General features: G+C 40.3%; 2 protein-coding genes across 2 annotated transcripts in view; one reads left to right on the top strand and one right to left on the bottom strand.

Moving 5' to 3' along the window:
- The window catches only part of LOC115153302 (attractin-like protein 1), a 332,646-nt gene extending 330,431 nt beyond the window's left edge, over positions 1-2,215 (top strand). The window contains exon 30 of the mRNA XM_029698596.1: positions 1,182-2,215. Within this exon, the coding sequence (XP_029554456.1) occupies positions 1,182-1,306 (125 nt within the window). The 3' untranslated portion in view covers positions 1,307-2,215. The remainder of the gene's footprint in view (positions 1-1,181) is intronic.
- Positions 2,216-13,985: 11,770 nt separating this feature from the next.
- gfra1a (gdnf family receptor alpha 1a) overlaps positions 13,986-23,906 on the bottom strand; it is a 95,184-nt gene continuing 85,263 nt past the window's right edge. Inside the window, exons 8-9 of the mRNA XM_029698595.1 lie at positions 17,461-17,508; positions 13,986-16,631 (exon numbers count right to left, since the gene is read on the bottom strand). Of these exons, the coding sequence (XP_029554455.1) occupies positions 16,476-16,631; positions 17,461-17,508 (204 nt within the window). The 3' untranslated portion in view covers positions 13,986-16,475. The remainder of the gene's footprint in view (positions 16,632-17,460; positions 17,509-23,906) is intronic.

Here is a 23,906-nt window from a genome sequence, read left to right as displayed (position 1 = left end):
GGCATCTATAACGATAACATTTCATGAAAAGGTTTTCTTTGAAAAGCTTTCCTTTACAGTAAAACAAAGTGTTACTTTCAAGTGTGGAAAGTTTCTTTCAAGAGTTACATGTGGTGGTGGTTTCTATCCAATAGTAGTGATTGCTTTGAATGTCAAGGTCAGACATATTAGCTGCAGTGTTACGTATAGTGATTGCTATAGAAAAAGTGTCAGGTAACGGTGTTGAAAAGGATCTGGTTGTGATTTGGAGTGAAAGGGCTGACAGGACTGGCTCCACTGACCAGACACGTCAGGCTGTAGACTAAGAGTGTCAGCCCAGGCTCTTTTCTCTCCTCCACCCCCACTTTGTCCCTCTCTCTATTCCTCTCTGACTCAGACATCTTGTTCTGTAATCGGTGCTGAGGGTTGGCCTCCTGTCCATGGCGGCGGTATTGAACACGGAGGCGATTGTTGCCATGCCTACCTAAGGCGCACTGTGGCTTGACCACACACATGCATAGGCACACTGCGCACACTCACACACACATATCATTGTAAGTAAGCATTTCACTGTAAGGTCTACTACACCTGTTATATTCGGCACATGTGACAAATACAAATTTGATTTGATTAGACATCAGCTTTCCCTCTGCAAAAACCCAGGCATCACTGGTGTGTGAAACGCTTAAACATGTAGAGTTTTTCCTTGTTTTTCTCTTTAGTTTTTTGGGCTGCATACTAGGAGATTTACTTCCTGTCCTAATGAGTATACTAGTCAAGCCTACCGCTGTACAGAGGGCAAGCCATACTGAAAATCCATATTAACTACAGTAAACATCTGGTGTCATTGTGTTCTCCACTTTTTTTTGTTGCATTGTGGAGAAAATAGCAGACCATCAGATTGTTGTTTTGAGAAAAAGAACAGCCCATAGCAGCCTAGAGAGGTATAGAGCTATGCTTCAGTGACATGTAGTCCCTCGTCTCCTGCTGAACTCTGATATGTGAGGGCTTGGGCAAGACTTTGGGAAGCGTTTCTGGGAGTTGGGAATGGGTTTAAGCGGGCGGGAGGCAGTGAGCTAATTACTGTCTGCTGTGTTTTACTTTGCCACACTGCTGAGTGTCTTCTTTGAAGCTCACCTCCCTTCTGTCTCTCTCCCTCCTCCCTTCCCCTTTCTCCCTTCCCCATGTGTTTCTCCCTGTAGGCATTGCCATCGCCAGTGCCCTGATTGACACCTCGCAGCAGAAACCTGGAGACTTCAAAGATAAGTACCATGGCCTGAAGAACCGCAAACTGCACGCAGTAACACATCAGGGGACCTGTGTTTGAACCGCCTGACCAAAAGGGGAGCCGGAATGCACCTGAAAGGACTGCGAACGCTTCTGTTTTATGACGAGTTCTTGCTCTATTTTTATCAGTCTCTCAACAACACGGCGTGCTGAAGTGAACCTGGTGATAACAGAATCCCTTTATTGAGACGTTGAGTGTCAGCAAGCAAAGTGTGCCTCATCTCCACGCCCTGTAATGTTTTTTTTTCCAGAGTGACTTGTCTGCTCTCTGGTTGGATCTCTGCCCAGCCGAGCTGGAGGGTTCTGGACGTCCTATTGGCTCTCTGCGAGGAAGTTTGTAGTCTGCACTTTCTCCCTGTGAATACATCTCCTTAAGAGTTCAGGAAGAGCAGGTCGGCACTGGAAGTTTGAATGTCATGTGACGTGAGTCTGAAAGAACAATGCCAAGGGCCTGTTGCTGGTGAGATGTGTGCTCATTTTGATACAAAGATAAAAGCTCCTTTATGTTTTATTTTAATGTATGGTCTGCCCAAGTTCAATCCAGACTAAATGAACAGAGCAGCCTATGGGTCTAGATAGAATAGCTTGTGACTTGACTATATGGTTGCCTCACTCTGAGGTAATGTATCCTGTGCTGAGGATTCCTCCCATGGCTTAGCCTACCAGCAGTACAGCATGTCATGGGCTAATAAAGAAGTCAGATGCAAAGAACAGCGGGAAAAAAGGAAGAAAACTGGTATATCAGTATTGAAACATGCCTGTGTTTGTTATGTTTAACTTCATTGTCAAAGAGCAATGGCATAACATTTAGAATGGCATTTAAATGCATGTCTTCTCCATGTGTCATATACAGTCAGGTCCAAAATTATTAGCAACCTTGATAAAGATGAGCAAAGAATACTGTAAAAAATCAATAATACATAATACTGAGCTATATTGTATGTATAAAAAAAAAAGGAAAATTATATGATTTTATACTAATACAAATGCTCAGAGAAAGAGTTTAAGTAATGAAAAACATTCTCAAAAAGATAGGGGTCAAAATGATTGGCACCCTGTTTTAAATACCTTTCAATACCTATTATAATAATAATCAAAATAATAAATGCCAAAGTTACTTAGTCGTGTGTGCATACATTTTCATATGGGTAGTCCTAGCAGGAATACACACAATACTTCACCTTGCAAGGATAATATGAGATTGAAGAACACATTGGGAGGGATCTTAGAACATTCCTCCATACAGAATCTTTCCAGATCCTTATGGGCTGCCCTTTTCAATTCAAACCATAGGTGTTCGACCACAGATTTCCTGAGACAAATGACCATTGCAAAATGTTAATTTTGTGGTCAATTAACCATTTTCTTTGTGGATTTTGATGTGTACTTCGGGTTATTGTCTTGCTGGAAGACCCAGTTAGAGCCAAGTTTCAGCCTCATGGCAGAGGCAACCAGGTTTTTGGCTAAAATGTCCTCGTACTGGGTAAAGTTTATTATGCCATACTTAACAAGGGCCTGAGGACCAGTGGAAGCAAAATAGCCCCATAACATAAAAAATCCACCTTATTTTACAGTGGGTATGGGGTTATTTTCTGCGTATGCATCCTTCTTTCAACGCCAAATCTACCACTGGTGTGCATGGCCACAGCTCTATTTTTTCAGATTTTTCATGTGTATATATATATATATATATATATATATATATATTACTTGTTAAACTAAATCTCTTTGTCTGAGCAATTGTATTAGTGTAAAATAATGGAAGTAAACATTTTTTTTTGCATAAAATATAGCTCAGTATTTGTTTTTTCTGCTCATCTTTATCAAGGGTGCCAATAATTTTGGACCTGACTGTATGTGAAGATGTTTCAACGTATTTCTCAGTATCTGTCAACACATATACTTTATACATATCAAGACTCCTTGATTTATTTAAGTATAGATTTAGAATATAAAATAATATTTGAATTGCTACTCCTTTTTTATTTTGCCATATTTTATTGTGATTGTGTATGATTGTGTTTCTAAGGGAATGACAAGGGCATACAGTCATAAAAGGCAACTTCTAACAAATTGTACTTAGTTCTAATGTTTTCTTGTACAGTATTTTAATAAGACAAAAACCAAAGGATTAATTTAACCTCAATATCCAGGTCGATTCATTTGTGTTACACACTAACTCAGCTTGGATCCTGCAACTCTATTCAGCCTATACCATTCTCAGTTCCAAAATGTTACATATGTTTCCTTTCCCACTCTCTACCTGGGATTTCTTCAAGGAAGGGAGGAAGGAAGCATGCATGCATATTTTTGGCATTTGGGCTGTTTGTTTTCTCTGTATGACTTTGAAGTTTGTTGTGTTTACACTTTTATCCGAAGCATCCTATGTTCTGTGTCACGCTTTGTCTTGTAAATCATTGTAAACAAACCCTAATAAATGATCACACTTTTAAATGTACATAAGAAATGTAGAAATGTGATAAATCTGATGTTAACCGGTCAGGTGAACTACATGTAATGTATTTTACACAGATCTGTTGAAATTTGTATGAATGAAGAGCAGCTCACCTCATTATTTTGTTAATTATGGGCATATTATGTAAAGTTACAATTAAACATTTTGATGCTTCTTCATACTGTGGTTAAAACATGTCTCCTTTGTATTTTTTTGCCTCTCAATTCTCAAGCTTTATTGATTTGATGCACCGGATGTCAATTTGATTGATTTACAAGCAGAGAGTACTTAAAGATACTGATATTGGACACCTTGAAAGATCCGCCAAAAGAATGTCTTGGTTTGATCGCTCAGATATAGAATGTGTGTTGATTTTGATATGTAATGTGTCTTACGCGACTTATTACATGTTCAAGACTAGGGGCTCAATTCAATTTGTATAGCTTAAGCGTTGCATATTGCGCAATAGAAATGTAAAGGTCATTTAAGATTGAGCCGACACAGTGCCTTCGGAAAGTATTCAGGCCCCTTTACTTTTTTCACATTTTGTTAGGTTACAGTCTTTTTTCTAAAATTGATTCAATTGTTTTTTTCTCTCATCAATCTACACACAATACTCCGTAGTGACAAAGCAAAAACAGGTTTTTAGAATTTTTTGTTAATAACAAAATTACAAAAAAAAGACCTGAAATAAATATTCGGACCCTTTACTCAGTACTTTGTTGAAGCTCTAGATCCTCTCAAGCTCTGTCAGGTTGAATGTGGGGTGTTGCAGCACAGCTATTTTTAGGTCTCTCCAGAGATGTTCGATCGGGTTCAAGTCCGGGCTCTGGCTGGGCCACTCAAGGACATTCAGAGACTTGTCCCGAAACCACTCCTGCGTTGTCTTGGCTGTGTGCTTAGGGTCGTTGTCCTGTTGAAACCTTCGCCCCAGTCTGAGGTCCTGAGTGCTCTGGAGCAGGTTTTCATTAAGGATCTCTCTGTACTTTTCTCCATTCATCTTTGCCTCGATCCTGACTAGTCTCCCAGTCTTTCAGGCTAAAGAGTTCAATCTTGGTTTCATCAGACCAGAGATTCTTGTTTCTCATGGTCTGAGAGTCTTTAGGTGCCTTTTGGCAAACTCCAAGTGTGCTGTCGTGCCTTTTACTGAGGAGTGGCTTCCGTCTGGCCACTCTACCTTAAAGGCCTGATTGGTGGAGTGCTGCAGAGATGGTTGTCCTACTGGAAGTTTCTCCCATCTCCACAGAGGAACTCCATCAGGTTCTTGGTCACCACCCTACCAACGCCCTTCTCCCCCGATTGCTTAATTTGGTCGGGCGGCCAGCTCTAGGAAGAGTATTGGTGGTTCCAAACTTCTTCCATTTAAGAATGATGGAGGCCACTGTGTTCTTGGGGACCTTCAATGCTGCAGAAATGTTTTGGTACCCTTCCTCATATCCGTGCCTCGACACAAGCCTGTCTCGGAGCTCTGGGGACAATTCCTTGGACCTCATGGCTTGGTTTTTGCTCTGACATGCACTGTCAACTGTGGGACATTATATAGACAGGTGTGTGCCTTCCAAATCATGTCCAATCAATTGAATTTACCACAGGTGGACTCCAATCAAGTTGTAGAAACATCTCAAGGATTATCAATGGAAATATGATGCACCTAAGCTCAATTTCGAGTCTCATAGCAAAGGGTCTGAATGCTTATGTAAATACGGTTTTTAAATGTTTATATGTGTGTGTGTGTATATATATATATATATATATATATATATAAACCTGTTTTCGCTTTGTCATTATGGGGTATTGTGTGTAGATTGCTGACAATTTGTATTTATTTAATCAATTTTAGAATAAGGCTGTGGAAAAAGTCAAGGGGTCTGAATACTTTCCGAAGTCACTGTATACAGCGTTTACCGTGAATACAGACCCCGCTAACACGGGAACATTGCCTTTAATTTTAAATCACGCTGTGATGTTGAACTTTCCCAATACAGATTGAATAGAGCCCTTATATTTCCTCATAAACATTTCCATTGAATCTCTAATGTTTGTATCCTTGAATAATCAGAGAATTGTGAAGACATTTTGATAGGGCATGGGGAGTGTAGATCTTTAAAGATTTCCCCTAGGTTCAAACTTAACAGTCCACCATCCAATGATACATGAAAGGGCTGCATACTGTCGATACTCATGCTGTCTTCGCCATTAGTAAAGAGAGATAAGTGGTGCACTTTCCTGCCATTTTAAATACAACTGGTTTTCTCAAGATAAAAGACTGTCTGTGTTGGAGTTAACTCCATGCTAACAACTCAATCAATAGAAGCAGACTGCAGAGTCTCCTGTCCCACTCTTACAGTAAAAGGCCAAAGAGACCTAGGCTGGGATTCAATCTGATTGCGCGTTGTACAGCGCTTGACATTTAACGGTCATTTCTGATTAAGAGGACATGTACTAATCAGAAGGGGACCATCTGGCTCTCCCAGAAGTTTGGTTGGTGCATTAAACCGGTGAATTCAGATAATTAAAAAGGTGTGATTGGTCCGCACTCAAGAAGATGTAGCATAAAGCTTTCTTATATTTTTTATTTTTTAGATGTTATTATTCTTTTCACTGCATCAGGGATAGTGTACATCTGATTTGACCAATATGTTTAATAAATCCTGATCGCTACGTTCACCATTCTATTTCACTTCACGTATCAGTCTGGCATTCCTCCTTGCAGTTTGAGCCTACCTCTGTATTGAGGGGCCTTCTTCAAAACTAACTTGTCAACAATTGGATCACCTTCAACCAATCAGATGGCACAGTATTTGTCTACATTGCTTTTTGTCATAAGCCGGAAAGGAAGAGGTGAAGCGAGAGGTTTTACTCCGCACAAAATCTGTCCACGAAAATAAGCCCACAAAGTGAGGAATTTTTGTATGGACGTCAAAATGTAATTGCTAATTTACTACCTGAGGCTTATTTGATCTAATTGAAGTTTCGTAATGGTTAAGTTGTTACGAATGCACTGATATTTTTGCAACTTCTATATCGGAGCCTGTTGTCATAGAGATAGATAGATAGAGGACTCATCATGGATATAAGTTTTGGCGTGGACATTGCCATTGATGGCTTCCACCTTTTTAAAGTAGTCAACTGGGTGGGGATTCCTATGAGTTGGGAGCAATCAGCCAATGAAGAAGAAGAGAATTGACAACTTTAAAATAGGGATGCCCATGATGAGTCCTTTATCTATCTCTATGTCCTGTTGTTCAGACGCGTATCTGCCATCTCATTGGCTAGAATGGTCACTTTGAGGACATGCATTTCCATTGTTAGAGCAGTCACTTGAATATCTTGTCAATATAATAGACAATATTTGCCTAAACTCACTCTCTGTTTCTCAGAGGGCACTGATTGGACCAGACATTTTTTTGTCTATTCCACCCACCCATTTATTGAGAAAGTCACACACGCATATGCATTTCTACTGTGAATATGCTGTAGCTTTGACATACAGTATGCCACCCTTAGCTGCCATTATGTTTGAAGTGTGTCTGCAACTGTAGCATCTCCTAGTGTACTCGCTCTTTCACACCATTTCATTCCTCCCATCACATTCTCCCTCTTAATGGACCCTGACCAGCCGGCCACACTCACCTCAGGGTCAGGGTCAACCGACCCACATTCACATGATTGATGCCACTTCCAGACCTCAATCTTTATGGTATTATGTTACAATTGCGGTGGGAAATTTCCACTTCTTATGGTAAATGACTGAGCAGGGCCGGCCGTGTTACAAAGCACATGGTTGTCCCCTGGACCCTTACACCCACAGCTCCGAAGCTTGAGAAGAATGGTTCTTCTATCAACCAATCCTGACCACTGTCAATAGTGCTCTTCACCACAACAAAAGGAGGCCTTCTCCTCACACCGGACCAAGAACAAAGAGAAAGGGAAAAAAGTAACTATAGTGACAGAAATTAGTATCTGATGAGATAGGAAAGATGGTAAGAGTGATGGGAAAGTATGGTTCTTTGGCCTGTGTGGGAGGGAGACTTCTATGTCACAACTTTCCTGGTACAAGACTTTGCCAGTGAGTAGTATCACTGGTTCAAGCCATCGGAATGGGTTTAATCTGAATCAATTAGTTATACATTTTCTCATACGACCTACCATGCATTAATGTAGAATTACAAGTTAATTTGTGACCCACGATCATTTAGATCAGTATATCTTTACAATATCATAATTTGAAGGGGCATACAGTACGATTCTAAACTAGCCTCATAATTACATAGGGATTATAAAACAGTGGAATAATTATAGCTTAAACATTTATTAGTATTCATAAACCATTTGTCCATATGACATAAACTGCCCGTGGGGGTTTTCAGTGAGCTAGAGTGCCTTCAGAAAGTATTCATACCCATTGACTTATTCCACATTTTGTTGTGTTACAACCTGATTAAATTGGATTAAATTGTTTTTGTCTCACCCATCACGCAATACCCCATAATGACAAAGTGAAAACATGTTTTTAGAAATGTTTGCAAATGTATTGAACATTAAATACATAAATATCTAATTTACATAATTATTCACACCGCTGTGTCAATGTTAAAATCACCTTCGGCAGCGATTACAACTGTGAGTCTTTCTGGGTAAGTCTCTAAGAGCTTTGCAAACCTGGATTGTACAATATTTACAGATTTTTTTTTTTTTAATTCTTCAAGCTCTGTCAAGTTGATTGTTGATCCTTTCTAGACAGCCATTTTCAAGTCTTGCCATAGATTTTCAAGACGATTTAAGTCAAAACTGTTACTAGGCTACTTGGGAACATTCAATGTCATATTGGTAAGCAACTCCAGTGTGCATTTGGACTTGTGTGTTAGGTTATTGTTCTGCTGAAAGATGAATTTGTGTTGCAATGTCTTTTGGAAAGCAGACTGAACCAGCTTTTCCTCTGGGATTTGCTTATGTTTAATTCTATTCCGTTTCTTTTTTATCAACAAAAAAACTTCTTAGTCCTTGAGATGACAAGTGTACCCATAACATGATGCAGCCACAACCATGCGTGAAAATATAAATTGGGACTCAGTGATGTGTTGTGTTGGATTTGCCCCAAACATAACGATTTGTATTCAGGACATAAAGTTAATTTCTTTGACACATTTTGGGGTTTTACTTTAGTCCCTTATTGCAAACAGGATGCATATGTTGGAATATTTGTATTATGTACAGGCTTCCTTCTTTTCACTCTGTCATTTAGGTTAGTATTGTGGATTAACTACAATGTTGTTGATCCATCCTCTGTTTTCAATCACAGCCATTAAACGATGTAACTGTTTTAATATCACCATTGGCCTCATGGTGAAATCCCTGAGTGGTTTCCTTCCTCTCTTTGGAGTGACTGGGTGTATTGATGCACCATCCAAAGTGTAATGAATAACTTCATCATGCTCAAAGGGATATTCTGCATTATTCATTTTTTTTAGCCATCTACCAATAGGTGCCCTTCTTTGCGAAGCATTGGAACACCTCTGTGGTCTTTGTGGTTGAATCTGTGTTTGAAATTCACTGCACACTAAGTGAGTCCATGCAACTTATTATATGACTTGTTAAGCACATTTTTACTCCTGAACTTATTTAGGCTTGCCATAACAAAAAGGTTGAATACTTACTGACTCAAGACATTTCAGCTTTTCATTTTTTGTTATTCATTTGTGAAAAATGTCTAAAAACATAATTTCACTTTGACATTATGAGATATTGTGTGTAGGCCAGTGACAAAAAAAATCTAAATGTAATCAATTTTAAATTCAGGCTGTAACAAAACTAAATGTGGAAAAAGTCAAGGGGTGAAAACACTATATATACAAAAGTGGACACCAATTCAAGTTAGTGGATTTGTCTATTTCAGCCACACCCATTGCTGACAGGTGTATAAAATCGAGCACACAGCAGTTCGCAGTAGAATGGCCTTACTGAAGATCTCAGTGACTTTCAAAGTGGCATCTTCATAGAATGACACATTTCCAACAAGTCAGTTCGTCAATTTTCTTCCCTGCTAGAGCTGTCCCGGTCAAATGTAAGTGCTGTTATTGTGAAGTGGAAACGTCTAGTAGCAACAACGGCTCAGCCGTGAAGTGGTAGGCCACACAAGCCCACAGAACAGGACCGCTGAGTGCTGAATCACATGTCGCGAAAATATCATCTGTCCTCAGTTGCAACACTCACTACCGAGTTCCAAACTGCCTCTGGAAGCAACGTAAGCACAATAATTATTCGTTGGGGGCTTCATGAAATGGGTTTCCATGGCCGAGGAGCTGCACACAAGCCTAAGATCACTATGCACAATGCCAAGCGTCGGCTGGAATGGTGTAAAGCTTGCCACCATTGGACTCTAGAGCAGTGGAAACACATTCTCTGGAGTAATGAATCACGCTTCACCATCTGGCAGTCCGACAGAGGAATCTAGGTTTGGTGGATGCCAGGAGAACGCTACCTGCCGCAATGCGTATTGGGGCTGTTTTTCATGGTTGGGGCAAGGCCCCTTAGTTCCAGTGAAGGCAAATCTTAACGCTACAGCATACAATGACATTCTAGACGATTCTGTGCATCTAACTTTGTGGCAACAGTTTGGGGAACTGTTTTAGCATGACCATGCCCCCGTGCAAAAAGCGATGTCCATACAGAAATGGTTTGTCGAGATCGGTGTGGAGGAAGTTGACTGGCCTGCACAGAGCCCTGACCTCAACCCCATCGAACACCTTTGGGATGAATTGGAGTGCCGACTGCGAGTCAGGCCTAATCGCCCAACATCAGTGCTCTTGTGGCTAAATGGAAGCAAAACACCGCAGTAATGTTTCAACATCTAGTGGAAAGCCTTCCCAAAAGAGTGGAAGCTGTTATAGCAGCAAATGCGGGACCATCTCCATATGAATGCACATGATTTTTGAATGAGATGTTTGATGAGCAGGTGTCCACCTGCTTTTGGTCATGTAGTGTACTTTCTGAAGGCACTGTACAGCAACCCCAATGTGACATGTTTATTAATAGACGTGAACTAATGCCTGTGGAAAGTGACTTGAAATGTTTACATCTTTTCAGTTTTTACATCCTATTAAGTAGCTTCAGAAATTACTTGCAGACTGTACATTTGTGGATATGAACAATCATCTGACGACGATGCTTAAAACCTGTTATCCCCTTTCTTTTTCACAGACTAAATATAATTTCAGCACTTTTTTAGATTAGACATGTTCTATGCAAGGCCAGCTTCAGAGGGGTTGGGTTAAATGCGGAAGACACGTTTCAGTTGAATGCATTCAGTTGTACAACTGACTAGGTATCCCCCTTTCCCTTTATACAACGTTTGTTTCAATAGGACTTCTTTGAGAAGCCAGCTCATCTAGTTCACCAAGCTCCTCCTTAGACCAGTCTTATATAATAGTATTTTGTTAGACTATCTTAGCCTTGATAATTACCTGAAAAATGTTTTCAAGTACTTCAGTTTATAGTTTTCTCGAAGTGCAGTTAAAGGTCATCTCCATAACCAAGGTTCCTTCAGGTCAATAATATATATTGAAGCCTCCTCAAGGTTAGGTCAATTAACCTAACGTAGCAGGCATAAAAGAAACGCCTGAAACTAGATCCCCTACATACTGGTCTTGACGTGAAGACAAAAACTGTCAGGGGAGGTTCTCTTCTGCACTGTTCAACCAATCCAGTAAATGTGGAGGAGGAGTTAAGATGGAGTGTCACATTATTAACATCCAAAAGCGGAAGTTACGTCACCGGCTCGCTATCCATTTCGGCAGAGGCTAGTGTCAATAGACTAGTTTTTAGAACTTCTTAATAAGCACATCTCCAATGTAAAATGCAGTTTTACTCTCGCTATCAAAAATGTTATTCCCTACATTTAGGGGAACTAATGTTCAATATCTTTCTTTTACTGTTCCCCTTTTTGCTGGAGGGCTTTAATTTCAAGGTTGTGCATTGCATTTGTTTGACATTAATAAAACATTTTCTGTTTGTCTGAAAGGGCATTATCCTCCTTTAGCCCATGCCATTTCCATCTATTCTCTTTTACAGTATATGATTGGAAATATTGTGCATGATGGGAGCCCTGGTTATATAACATTGGTGTTATTCTTTGAAACACATTCCATTCAACCTCAGCTGATACATATTATTCTCAGAAATCCAGAATTAAAATCTTGCAAAATCACTTCAGATACTCGATCAATGTTGCGTGCGTCTGTCCTCTAGAGATTAGGGTATGTTGTTTTGCCTTCTGTAAGAGGACTGGATGAATATAAAAGCCACATATCAACCAAACACTTTAACTTAATTGTAAGAGCTGATTCTCGCTACCAAACCAGCATGAACATCTTCAGTGCATCCTTTCAAAATCACTCAGACAGTCCCATTTCATTGTGTTTGTCACAGCTGCTGCTGCATTCTGTCAAAGTCTGTATAACATGTTCTAACATATTGTCTCAGATTCATTATTTCTGTCCATTAAGAAAATGCCTACAAGAAACATACTTACATGAAGTACCAGCTGGTATACTGTTGAAACAACCACACCAGTGACATTTTGAGTTGATTTCAGAAAAAACTATGTAACAACATGTGATGTAATAATTGTGAGGCGTTCCCTAATCTGTGGGATTTGAAAGGTCAACCCCGTTGGCTGTCTTTCTACCCCATTTCAGCTAAACAACCCCCTCCTAGTATGATGTCCAGAGAAAGGCCATACAGCCATTACATACTATTTCCTGCTTCATTGTGGAAAAGTGCATGCATGAAATTGACCCTCCCTTCTCAGTATTGTCCATTTTTCTGTATTTGTGCATTGAAGTTTATCTGTTTTTGGATTCATGTTTTGTTCCTAGAGTATTTCAAGTGGGATTGACTTGAATTTGTCCAGAGGTGTTCTGAGAATGTTCCCTAATCTAGGCCCAGTCAAACATTTTCAAACATTTTCAGAACTTTCTTGTTTCTTATATCTCCCTCTCTAACTTTAAGCATCAGCTGTCAGAGCAGCTTACTTATCACTGTACCTGTACACAGCCAATCTGTAAATAGCACACCCAACTACCTCATCCCCATATTGTTATTTATCCTCTTGCTCTTTTTCTTAATTATTTTGCCTTTACAGCCTATTTATTGCTGTCACGTCCTGACCAGTGAACGAGGTCATTTGCCATAGTAGAGTGGTCAGGGCGTGGCAGGGGGGTTTGTTTTGTAGGTATTTTGGGTTTTCTTTTTCTATGTGGGTTTTTTCTAGTTATCATTTTCTATGTGTTGGTTTTCATGTTCGGCCGGGTATGGTTTCCAATCAGAGGCAGGTGTCTTTCGTTGTCTCTGATTGGAAGCCATACTTAGGCAGCCTGCTTTTCCTTTGGGGTTGTGGGTAGTTGTTTTCCATCTAGTCTAGTGTACCTGACGGGACTGTGTTGGTCGTTTGTTAATTTGTCAAGTGTGTTCATTAAAGAGTTTTAAAATGAGCACTATCCACGCTGCGTCTTGGTCTCCATTTTACGACTGCTGTGACAATTGCCTTACCTCCCTACTCTTCTACATTTGCACACACTGTACATAGATTTTTCATTTGTGTTATTGACTGTACGTGTGTTTATGTGTAACTCTGTGTTGTTGTTTTTTGTCGCACTGCTTTGCTTTATCTTGGCCAGGTCGCAGTTGTAAATGAGTACTTGTTCTCAACTGGCCTACCTGGTTAAGTAAAGGTGAAAAAAATTAAAAATAAAAATAAATATTTGATTCGTGACACGAATGGTCAGACATTTTCCTCAATGTCCTGGTAACATGTGAGCTGTTTATCTGACATGGTAAAGCCAAGGCTGATGTCCTCATCTGGAACCGCTCTTCATCTCAGCATGTCATAGATAAACTATTATGTGGTCAGTCTTTTCAGCACAGCTCCAGATTTCACAGCTCACACAGTTCATTCTCAGGTACCAGACAATGGCTACACATGTCTATTTATGCAGACAGGTTCACCTTACTTGAATCAGGACTCTCTATGGCTGCGTTGACCAATCACATCAGATCTTTTTCAGAGCTGATGTGATTGGTCAAAAGACCAATTAGTGGAAAGAAATACCTGAATTGGAATGCCTGTGTATGTTTCTCTCTCTTACTGTCTCTGTGTTTGCCTCTCTCTCTCTCTCTCTCTCTCTCTCTCTCAGCCAGCCAGCAAAACAGGGTTATAACAGGCCACAGAACAACCCCCTAAGGAATAAAAAAAAAACAACCTCACTGTTGGATGAGTCAACATTTTAATTATCATTTTATACAATAGATTGTACATTTTCACAAGCTATGAAGTAACGTGGATAGCTGAGGGATTGTTTGTTTCCAATCAGTATAAACATTGCAGTTCGTTTTCTTTTAGTTAAACAACCAATGTGATGCAGATGAATACAAATACTCTTGGGGTATTTTATGTCTTCACCTGCCACTTAGTGGGCTCGTTATCCTCCCTCCCCCACAGATTCCAACACATTCATCCTCTGTCTCTGTGAAATATCAGCAATCCAACTGCAGATACCAATGTGTTAAACCACCCAGCTGCCTCCATAGATCAAATGATAGTCTATATCCTTTATTGCATTTCCTATCAACCATGCGATATTATGAACTTTAACCTCTGTGTACGGTCCTATATGCTCCTTACTTGTGCCGGATGTAGCAGTTTAATAAATTAAGGCCAAAATAGTAAAAGATAGAAAAATAACAGGGTATTTACCAAAAAACAATATCATATTTAGGCAACAGCATAAATGTAACTGTGGTAGAATATTTGTTTGCTTAGGAAATACAATAGGAGAGCTACATTGATATCTTAATTTACATTAGTTCCTTCATATGTTTGTGGGCAAGTACGTAGCTTGTTGTAAATCAAAAATGCTATTGTTTAATTTGATGTATTTTATAGGAAATCTGAATCTGATAAAATTGGTAGAATATTTGTTTGCTCAGGAAAAACAATAGGAGAGCTACATTGATATCTTCATTTACATTAGTTCCTTTATACGTATCGGGGCAAATATGTATCTTGCTGTAAAACAAAAATGATATTGTTTAATTTGATGTATTTTATAGGGAATCTGAATCTGATCAAATTGCTCACAATGCTCCTGAACAGAAGATTATAATCAGACATTTCTAGTCCAATTACTGTTTCAATCAAGTACATACATATATCATTTTAATGCCCAGTAAATAACATGTAATATATATTATGTTTTGAAAAGCCACACGAACCCAAGCAGCATGTCATAAATGCTTTAAAATGTCCAAAGGCTAAAGTAATTGGCTGCACATGCCACATGTAAGTGTGAGGTGACTGTGTTGGGTGGTCCACATGAGCAAATTATTACTTCAAATGTATCTTTTTATTTGCACATTTCATTTGAGAGTTAAATATGATTATGTTACAAGGTTGATACTTTCTCAGCGATTCTCAGGAGACATACAAAATGCTACAATATACATACAAGAGTCACATGTTCTGCGTCAGCTGGACTCAGATGCCAATCGTTATTTATAAGCCTTCGCTCCAATAAGATTGACAGTTTTATTGTGAAGGCAATATGACAACACATTGAGCAGATGTATGCTAGTCTATTGAATAATTGTGTGTAATTACAGTGTCATACAATAAAGCTTTGATCATGAGAATCAATCTCTCGTGAGCTGATACAATTCTTAAAGTCATCATCTGTACGGCTGTTGCCAAGAGCTCCACAGCTCTTTACGATGCTTACAGAGCAGAGTCCAGCGCTCACAAACTCATTCAGGTAGGAATGTGTCTACCAGAAACCCTACATCCATTCCTCCCTTTCATCCAGTATAGAGAAAATATGTCAAACTACTTTGAAAGACCAAAACAATGTCCAGTTCCACCATGTACAACCACCATATCACCCAACCCAACACTCAAATAGCTCCATGTACATATTAGGGAGCCTTTACATGTGGGCGTGAGTGTGTACTGTATGTGTGTGCTGGTCTTTGCGCGTGTGCTTTTTGCATGCGTGTATGAGCCTGAGCTACAATGTCAACGTGAGCTCTTAATATGTGTGTTTTGCTGCAGCAGGCTGAGTTGGTGGCACCCAACAGAACACGGGGTTCTGTAGCCATTTTCCTGTAAATCAAAGGTTCTAAAGCCAAGGTTCTGTGGTCTAACCGTCTATACTGTCTGAGCTCTGTGCCAACATAGCCCCATCCACATCTTCAAATTCTTTCTTCTCAAATGTGAAAGGATGGCAGACACCATATCAAAACACACACGCACGCCACACAAGAGATATATTGAAAAAGCTGCCTCATGTAAACCATTGCGATCAAAGTGATGGGGAATTTTTGCCTCAGCCTCAACACACAAACTCACTTAGATAAAAGCGCCTGCTTAATGACAATACCATTATTAATACATTAGGTCCCATGTGAAGGACTCGTACCAGGAACTGCCCAAAAGCCACCAGCCATTGTGTATTTGAATGTAGCAATGCATTCTCATGATCGCCCAGTGACCGACATAGAAGCTTTTCCCTTCATAAAACAAAAACGAGAGAAAACACTGAGATCACTTTAGCACACTTCAACGTAATGCTTCTTCAAACTAGAATTAAAAAAGGAATCAGAGAGAAGGGAAAGAAAAATACAACAGGTGTACTGGGAACAGAGAATATCATTTCTTATTTATACAAATTGAGTCTGTCCATGTTTTTGAAATGCAGCATGGCTACAAGACTGCTGTGGGGTAGAGTGCTGCCAGGGTGCAGTGTAGCAGCGCGGCCAACAGGAGCAGCAGTGAGTATAGGTGTGCCTGAGATGACGGCAGCCCGGCTGAATTCCTGGAGATGGAGTTGGATATACCGGGGTCGTCGATCTGTGGGTCCTGTGGAGGGAGGGACAGAGAATTGAAACAATTTGACAAATCATAACGATCACTTTTTCCCTGGTTGCATCAAAAACCTGCATTTAAAGTGTCCACATTTATGATCTCTTGGGGCTACACGCAAAACACTATATCAAATACACATTTTCAATTAGAGAAAGGTGACATAATCCAAACCAAATTAGAAAGTCTTAATAACACCACAAATATGTGATTAAATTGGCAGACTAGACTGGAAAGTAAAAAAAAAGAAGTTTGTTTTGAGAACTAAAATGCCAGGGTGGCTCTGTCATATCCATGTGTTGCTTTGGAGGTGAGATGAAAAGCTCTTTGATGCACTAATGAATTGCTGAGCTGAAAAGGGGCCATGTCTTCTCAGGCTGTTTGAACCTGCCACTGCCTCCTTAAATGTCACTCCATGGAATAATGCAGCTTTATTATGTACAATGACATTTACTGAACTTTGAAGAGCACTAGATAAGCAATGCTCACATTTCAGCCCCGAGGACTACAAAGACCATGGGCATGTGTGCAGAAGGGGTCGCCTTGACTTCCTTATGTGGGTCTGTGTCATGAGGTTAGGGTCCAAGTAGTAATTACCTTAATCTTTCCTCTTAATTGAAAATCTACTGTTCATACATAGTTTTACATAGATCAAGACTGATTAGGTAGGACCTACTCACATTTTCTGGATAGGCCGTACAGTCAGGAAAACCTCCTGGTCTTAGTCATGATGAATTGTGAGTTGATAGTTATGGCTTAAAGTTAGATTAATATTTTTTTCTCAAACAAGGTTCATTAGGATAATCAAACTATGCTCTCCACTTACCACGCAAAGCACCCCATCGATTGAGATGTTAGACTTCAGTTTCTGTGCCTGTAAAACCAAGAGAAACATGGTCAAAACCACCATACTGTGTGTAGTAGGAATTTATGCGCTCGTCTAAGTGATTGTAAACAGTGATGAACCATGGGTAGTGCTCAACATCAGTGATTTGTTGCTTTGGAATAATATAAAATACATATGCCATTCAACAGGAGCTTTTATCCAAAGTGACTTAGTCATGTGTGCATACATTTTTCGTATGGGTGGCCCCGGGAATCAAACCCACAATCCTGGCATTGCAAGTGCCATCCTTTACCAACTGAGCCATACAGGACCATTTTCTACTGACATACATGTCGCCATTGATGCTCTTACAGTTTTTCGATTCAGTTGTTACAGATGACTTCCCGGACCAGGTTGTATGAGGAAACGTCTCTGATCCCAGTTAAATCTCAGCGCTTTTCCACTTCTAAATCCTTTTATTTATAATGTGCCTCGAACAACAGCTTGGCTGCTCTAGGTAATGTCGTATGATGAGGCCAGTCATCTGGTATTCGCAGGGCCTCAAGTGGACAAAGACCTTGAAGGGAAACTGCTTTTGTCAACAGTGAAACAAAAGTGATGATTTACATGACAGGGTTGCGTTCAGTGCCCTATGTGAGCCAGTCGCTCTAATGCTTTACAATACTTACCGTTTTCCATTTTGTGGGAGCTAGAAAAAACTGTGTGTGTGTGTGTGTGTGTGTGTGTGTGTGTGTGTGTGTGTGTGTGTGTGTGTGTGTGTGTGTGTGTGTGTGTGTGTGTGTGTGTGTGTGTGTGTGTGTGTGTGTGTGTGTGTGTGTGTGTGTGTGTGTGGGTCTGACAGTATAATATACTGAACAAAATTATGAACGCAACATGCAACAATTTCAACGATTTTACTATAAGGAAATCAGTCAATTTAAATAAATAAATTAGACCCTAATCTATGGATTTCGCATGACTGGGCAGTGGTGCAGTTATGGTAGGCCCACCCACTGGGGAGCCAGGCCCAGCCAATCAGAAGTAATTTTTCCCCACAAAAGGGCTTTATTACAGACAGAAATTAAGAAGCTGGATGTGGAGGTCCTGGCCTATTGTGATTACACGTGGTCTGCGTTTGTGAGGCCAGTTGGACGTACTGCCAAATTCTCTAAAAGTAAGCTGGAGGTAGTTTATGGTAGAGAAATGAACATTCAGTTCTCTGGCAACAGCTCTGGTGGACATTCCTGTAGTCAGCATGCCAATTCCCCCAAAACTTGAGACATCTGTTGCATTGTGTTGTGTGACAAAACTGCACATTTTAGAGTGGCCTTTTATTGTCCCCAGCACAAGGTGCACCTGTGTAATGATCATGCTGTTTAATCAGCTTCTTGATGTGCCACACCTGTCAGGATTATCTTGGCAAAGGATAAATGCTCAATTACACTAACTTTTTGTGCATATGGAACATTTCTGGGATCTTTTATGCCAGCTCATGAAACATGGGACCAACACTTTCCATGATGCGTTTATATTTTTGTTCAGTATAAATGTTACTGCAAGTATTACCCCTAGAGCCATGGGGAATATGGCACAGGGCAGGCATGATAATGCAGTAATTCAGCGAGTCTGGACTATTACGAAGTGTTTATGTGGAGTAATATGTACTTTGTGAAGAAAACACATTAAGACCAACCAACTTGGCAATTCAAGTTAGACTGATAACTAGTCCTGATCAGTGTAATGTGGGAGTGTATAAGACAGTGTGAGGGTGTGTGGATTTGGCTGTAGTGGGAGTTGGATGGGACACAGTAGACGGAAATTAGAGATGTTTGTCATTGCCCACTGAATGGAATCCAGAGCTGTCGCACAATTAATTTCTCTCCCGCTGGCCTAAACCATCAATCAGCTTGACTGGGCATGCTGTTATTGTTTCATACATCAGCATGCATTATCTACGAGATTTCATGGGGAATGGAGGAGAATCAGGCCTGTATCCTTTACGAGTACATGCGTATGTATGTGTAGGGTGTTGAATACCAATAACCTGTAACCAGATTATAACCAAGTAAAAAATGTTCTATAACAATTTATATAGTTCTATCCTTGAGCTGTTCTTGTCTATTCATGTTCTGTATTATGTCATGTTTCATGTTTTGTGTGGACCCCAGGAAGAGTAGCTGCTGCTTTGGGGATCCTAATAAAATACCAAATACCAAAATACAACCTGACCATGATGTTACAAAATATGTCTTTATAACCAGTTTCACCCACTGGCGATGTTGATGCAGAAATGCTGTTTGAATATGTTTGATACAGACTTGTCTAAAGGCAGCTAAGCAATTTTCATTTGAGTTAACTATTCATAAGTAAAACTGAATCACCTCTGGGGTTCACAGTGAATAATCTGTTTTGCTGCTCTTAACTGTCAGGCCCAGGTTGGGGAGCGCTACAGGCCCTGCTGGGCTCAGCAGCAACACAACAGACTCTCCTTGCTATTGTTCCTGGTGCTGAGATATGCTGGGAGCCACCTGACTTTGTTGAATCTCTGACGTGGGACAAAAGGCATTTCTGCCTGTGCCACTTTCAATCCACACAAAGAGAGGCAAATCGCTCTCACCGGATACAAGACAAAGAGAACCCTTCCTAATTCAGTTTGAAGCTTAAGGTCACAAAGAGAAAGAAAAAAATTACTTCCTGGCAGTTTGAGGAATACACAGTAGAGCTAAATTTGATTTGCGAAAATATATAAAATGAAAGACAAAAAAAACATATTTCTAGCTGCTTACGTGGGAAGTTCCAAAGTTGTCTTTTGACTAGAAGTCTAGTGGGGTCCTGAGTCATTGGTTTTTCACAAGTGCTACAGCTGTCTGCCAGTGCCAGTATAGAGGGTTTGTAATCGATGAGGAGAGGAGAGAGGAGTGAGTGTTCTGACAGGCCCGTCCCCTGAGTGTGTGATTAGAAAGAGCTTGTCTGCCTCCGACAGCCGTTCCTGCTCAACACACGCTCCAGAGCAAACAGGGCTAATACAGGAACACACACTCTCATTAACTTCAGCTTGACACGCCACACGCACAGCGCCAACAGCACTAACTCGCCAATACACCAGCCTCATTATCAGCTTAGTGTGTATGTGTTGTGTGTGTGTGTTTGTGGTGTGAGTGTGTGATGTGAGACAAATACACGTTTGCTAAAACCATACAATAGTTTTGCATGCGCATCTGTGTGGGAAGGATGATTGCCTCCTGCACTTGTGTGTTGTGTGATGTGTGTTTCCTTGCAAAGTGAGCACTTTCATTTGATTAGAGAATGTGTGTATCTATGACAGAACCCTGGACAGACCTAATACTGTGAGCTTCCCAAGTCTGAACATTAGTGTCAGTTATATCACATTGCTGATATACAACTGGGTTTGCTTTGTTGAAGCCATTCACACTGATCAAGGTACAATCTTAGATGTTAATCTTAATGACCATCAACCATCATAACAGTGTGCTCTGATACAGCACCAGTCTCTGTCCCCTGATGTAAATGTAAGATCCATCTCCAGCAGGTCATCTAAGCCAGGACATCATCACAGAGATAACCCCCGCTCCACCCCTGGGCCTGCACACTATCTCCCATCCAGATCAATCTGGGTAATATATCCTAATCTGTTCCATTAGCATATGAATGCCCTATCAAATGGTGCAGGCCGAGCAGCCAGGGACGCAAGACCTCATCAGGCGAGGGGTCGGCTGGCTGGCGGTCAGGCTAGCGGTCATCCATGTTAATGGGAGCTGGGTGGCAGTAGGTGACATTTAGATCAGACCACACGTCACCTTGTCGGTGACACCACCGTGCCTTTTTTACCGAGGTGGATGAAGCCTGCACACTGGTCATGTGTGATTCTCCAGGGCGCTAGAGTGTGTGTATGCTGTGCATGTGATGAAGTACATCTAGTGTGTCTGCTGTTGGAGTGAGTGTTTGAGCTGCAGTGTGTAGCAGGATGTGCTGACTGACTGAAGGACAGTGTCTAGCTATGAGAATGACTCCACTCAGTGTCTAGCTATACCACTAATAGGCCAGGATAACAATTCAATATATGTGCCTCAGACTCCTATACAACTATTAGTCCATTACAAGTTAATGCAGGCTCTGCTGAAAAAAAGCAGTATTGGTTCTCAAAAGGGCTGCCCAGCTAGCATATAATGTTCTTAGAACCATATGTTTCTCAGAGTTGGGTGAGAGCGTGGTTGTCCTGTGGTTATTTTGCGTACAACCTTCCCACAACTTTCTGAGAATGGTGTAGGATAGTTGCTTGGTTTTGGAAAATTCTCTGCACATTTAAGGAACTTAACAAAAAACTTTATTTTCTTGGCATTTAATTATTTCATTAATGTTATTGGAATGTTCTCCAACTGTTTTGACATTGGGAATGTTTTCAAATAGTTCAGAGAACGTTAAGAAACCACGTTCTTCTGTGGAAATGTCAGTACTTCAGCATAAACACCCATTCGGCACGCACTGTTTCAGTTTCAATTACTCAATATTTTTAACAAAAACGGACGACTGTAACTAAGGCCGGGAATGCAATCAAAGGGCAATGATCTCAAGTCAGTCATAATGTGGCTAATAGGCTAGTGCACATGTGTCAAACAAGCTCTGTGGACCAACTAGGACACACATAAATGAGTATAAATGAGTCAACAGTTGAGTCATCTACTTTATGAAATTACCACGCTCCCATCGGTGACTCAACTTCGATTGTAATGCTGTCCTGTGTCCCATGTCCTGCGCAGCAGAGGGAAAGTGTACAGACACATGCCACAGTCCTAGCTAGGCTACTAAAATGTTGTAGTCTGGCTTTGGTTTTTAAAGTTTGACAATGAATACCCCCCCCCCAAAAAAAAAACTGCAACAAAAGACAATGCAAAGGAGAAACATGTTACAACTACAATACACAATATGTAAAAATACTATATAGAGCATCCTATGTACATAAGTGAACATTATAAAGGGCCATATTTATTCTAATAAAACAATGGCCAGTTTTTTTTGTTTTGTAAAAATGAATAAGCTATGTCTGGCCTGGGAATTCAATGTGTTTTTTCAATTTGGCCTGTGTGTTGATTGAGTTTGACACCCCTGGGCGAGCGTATCTATTTATGTAGCTAGCTATTTATTTAGCAAGCTAAAAACATTGAGCCTTACGTTAGCTGGCTAACTAGTTGCTGGGAGGATGTCAAGTAATTGGAGGAGTGGGTGAGTGACCAACTTATTTTGGTGGCTACAGCTGTGAATCGCTTTGCTAGCTAACTAGCTTGAAGGACTGTTATCCACAGTTAGCATATATCTTATTTGTCAATCAAATATAATTGGCATCAATAAAATAAATGGGCAGGCAGGCAATTTCCCATTCAGTTATCAAAACATAGCTTGGGAAAGCATGCATTGGCAGGCAAACTGCAGAAGGACGAGCAGGCTGCTATTCCCCATTGTTGATCAGTGCAATTTTGACGTCAAACTAGCTGAAAACTTTTGAGAGGATTTATTTAATGTTCCCTAGTTAGATTTTATCTCATCTCGCTCTGGCAAGCATTAGTTGTCGATCTTGTTGTTGTTGATGTGCATAGGCAACTGAGGGAGAAATAGCCTACCTTGTCATGGTTATTTGATCAATAGGACTGTGAAGTTGCCAAATGTAAGAGGATTCCTGTGGTATTTACATATTTGCAGAAATCCATTCAGGTTTATTTTGTGGCTTTTGGTGAATGCGTTCTAATGATCTAAAGCCATGCTGTTGCTACTGCCTGTAAACACACAGTCCAGTTCAAAGGGAATGATGGTAGGTCGGGTGGCAAATGGCTTATTTGCATATAGGCCTACTGATTGGCTATGGCGCACCGGTCTGCGCAGACTCCGGTCCTGGACAAGACATATGTTTTTATTAGGTTTTATGTACTGCAGTGTCTATTAATTATCAAAACGCATGGCCGCTTTCCCACTCTATGTTGCTAATTCAAGTTCTCAAATTGTTCCAAGAACGTGAAGAAACAACGTTCTTTTGTGTGAATTTCAGTACTTCAGCATAACGTTTCCTACATGTTTCCTCATGGTTCTATTTAAAGTCATGTTCTCCAATTGTTCTGAGAACTTTCCATAACAAAACTTTCCATAAAAACGACAAGAAAACTTTAGTAACTTTCATAGAACGTTCTAAGAATGTTATTTAAAAACATATACATTCCATTCTCAGCATCAACAAACCTCTATCTCGTTAAATGTGTTCAGGTGTGTTGGCCTCACCCACTAATTGGCCACACCTGATCTTAATAAATGCTTGTTTCCTTCTAAATCAGTTCTGTTTGAATAGACTAAAATGAACAGCTTTGTATGCATAAATAAACATGGCATGTTAGCTCCATTCTGGTGGCGAAGTGGAATAATTCCATGAGAACAGAAGATTA

The sequence above is a fragment of the Salmo trutta genome, chromosome 18 (genome assembly GCF_901001165.1).
Source record: "Salmo trutta chromosome 18, fSalTru1.1, whole genome shotgun sequence".
Taxonomy (NCBI): domain Eukaryota; kingdom Metazoa; phylum Chordata; class Actinopteri; order Salmoniformes; family Salmonidae; genus Salmo; species Salmo trutta.
The sequence above is the reverse complement of the archived record's forward strand: the minus strand, read 5'-3'. Positions and strand labels throughout refer to the sequence as shown.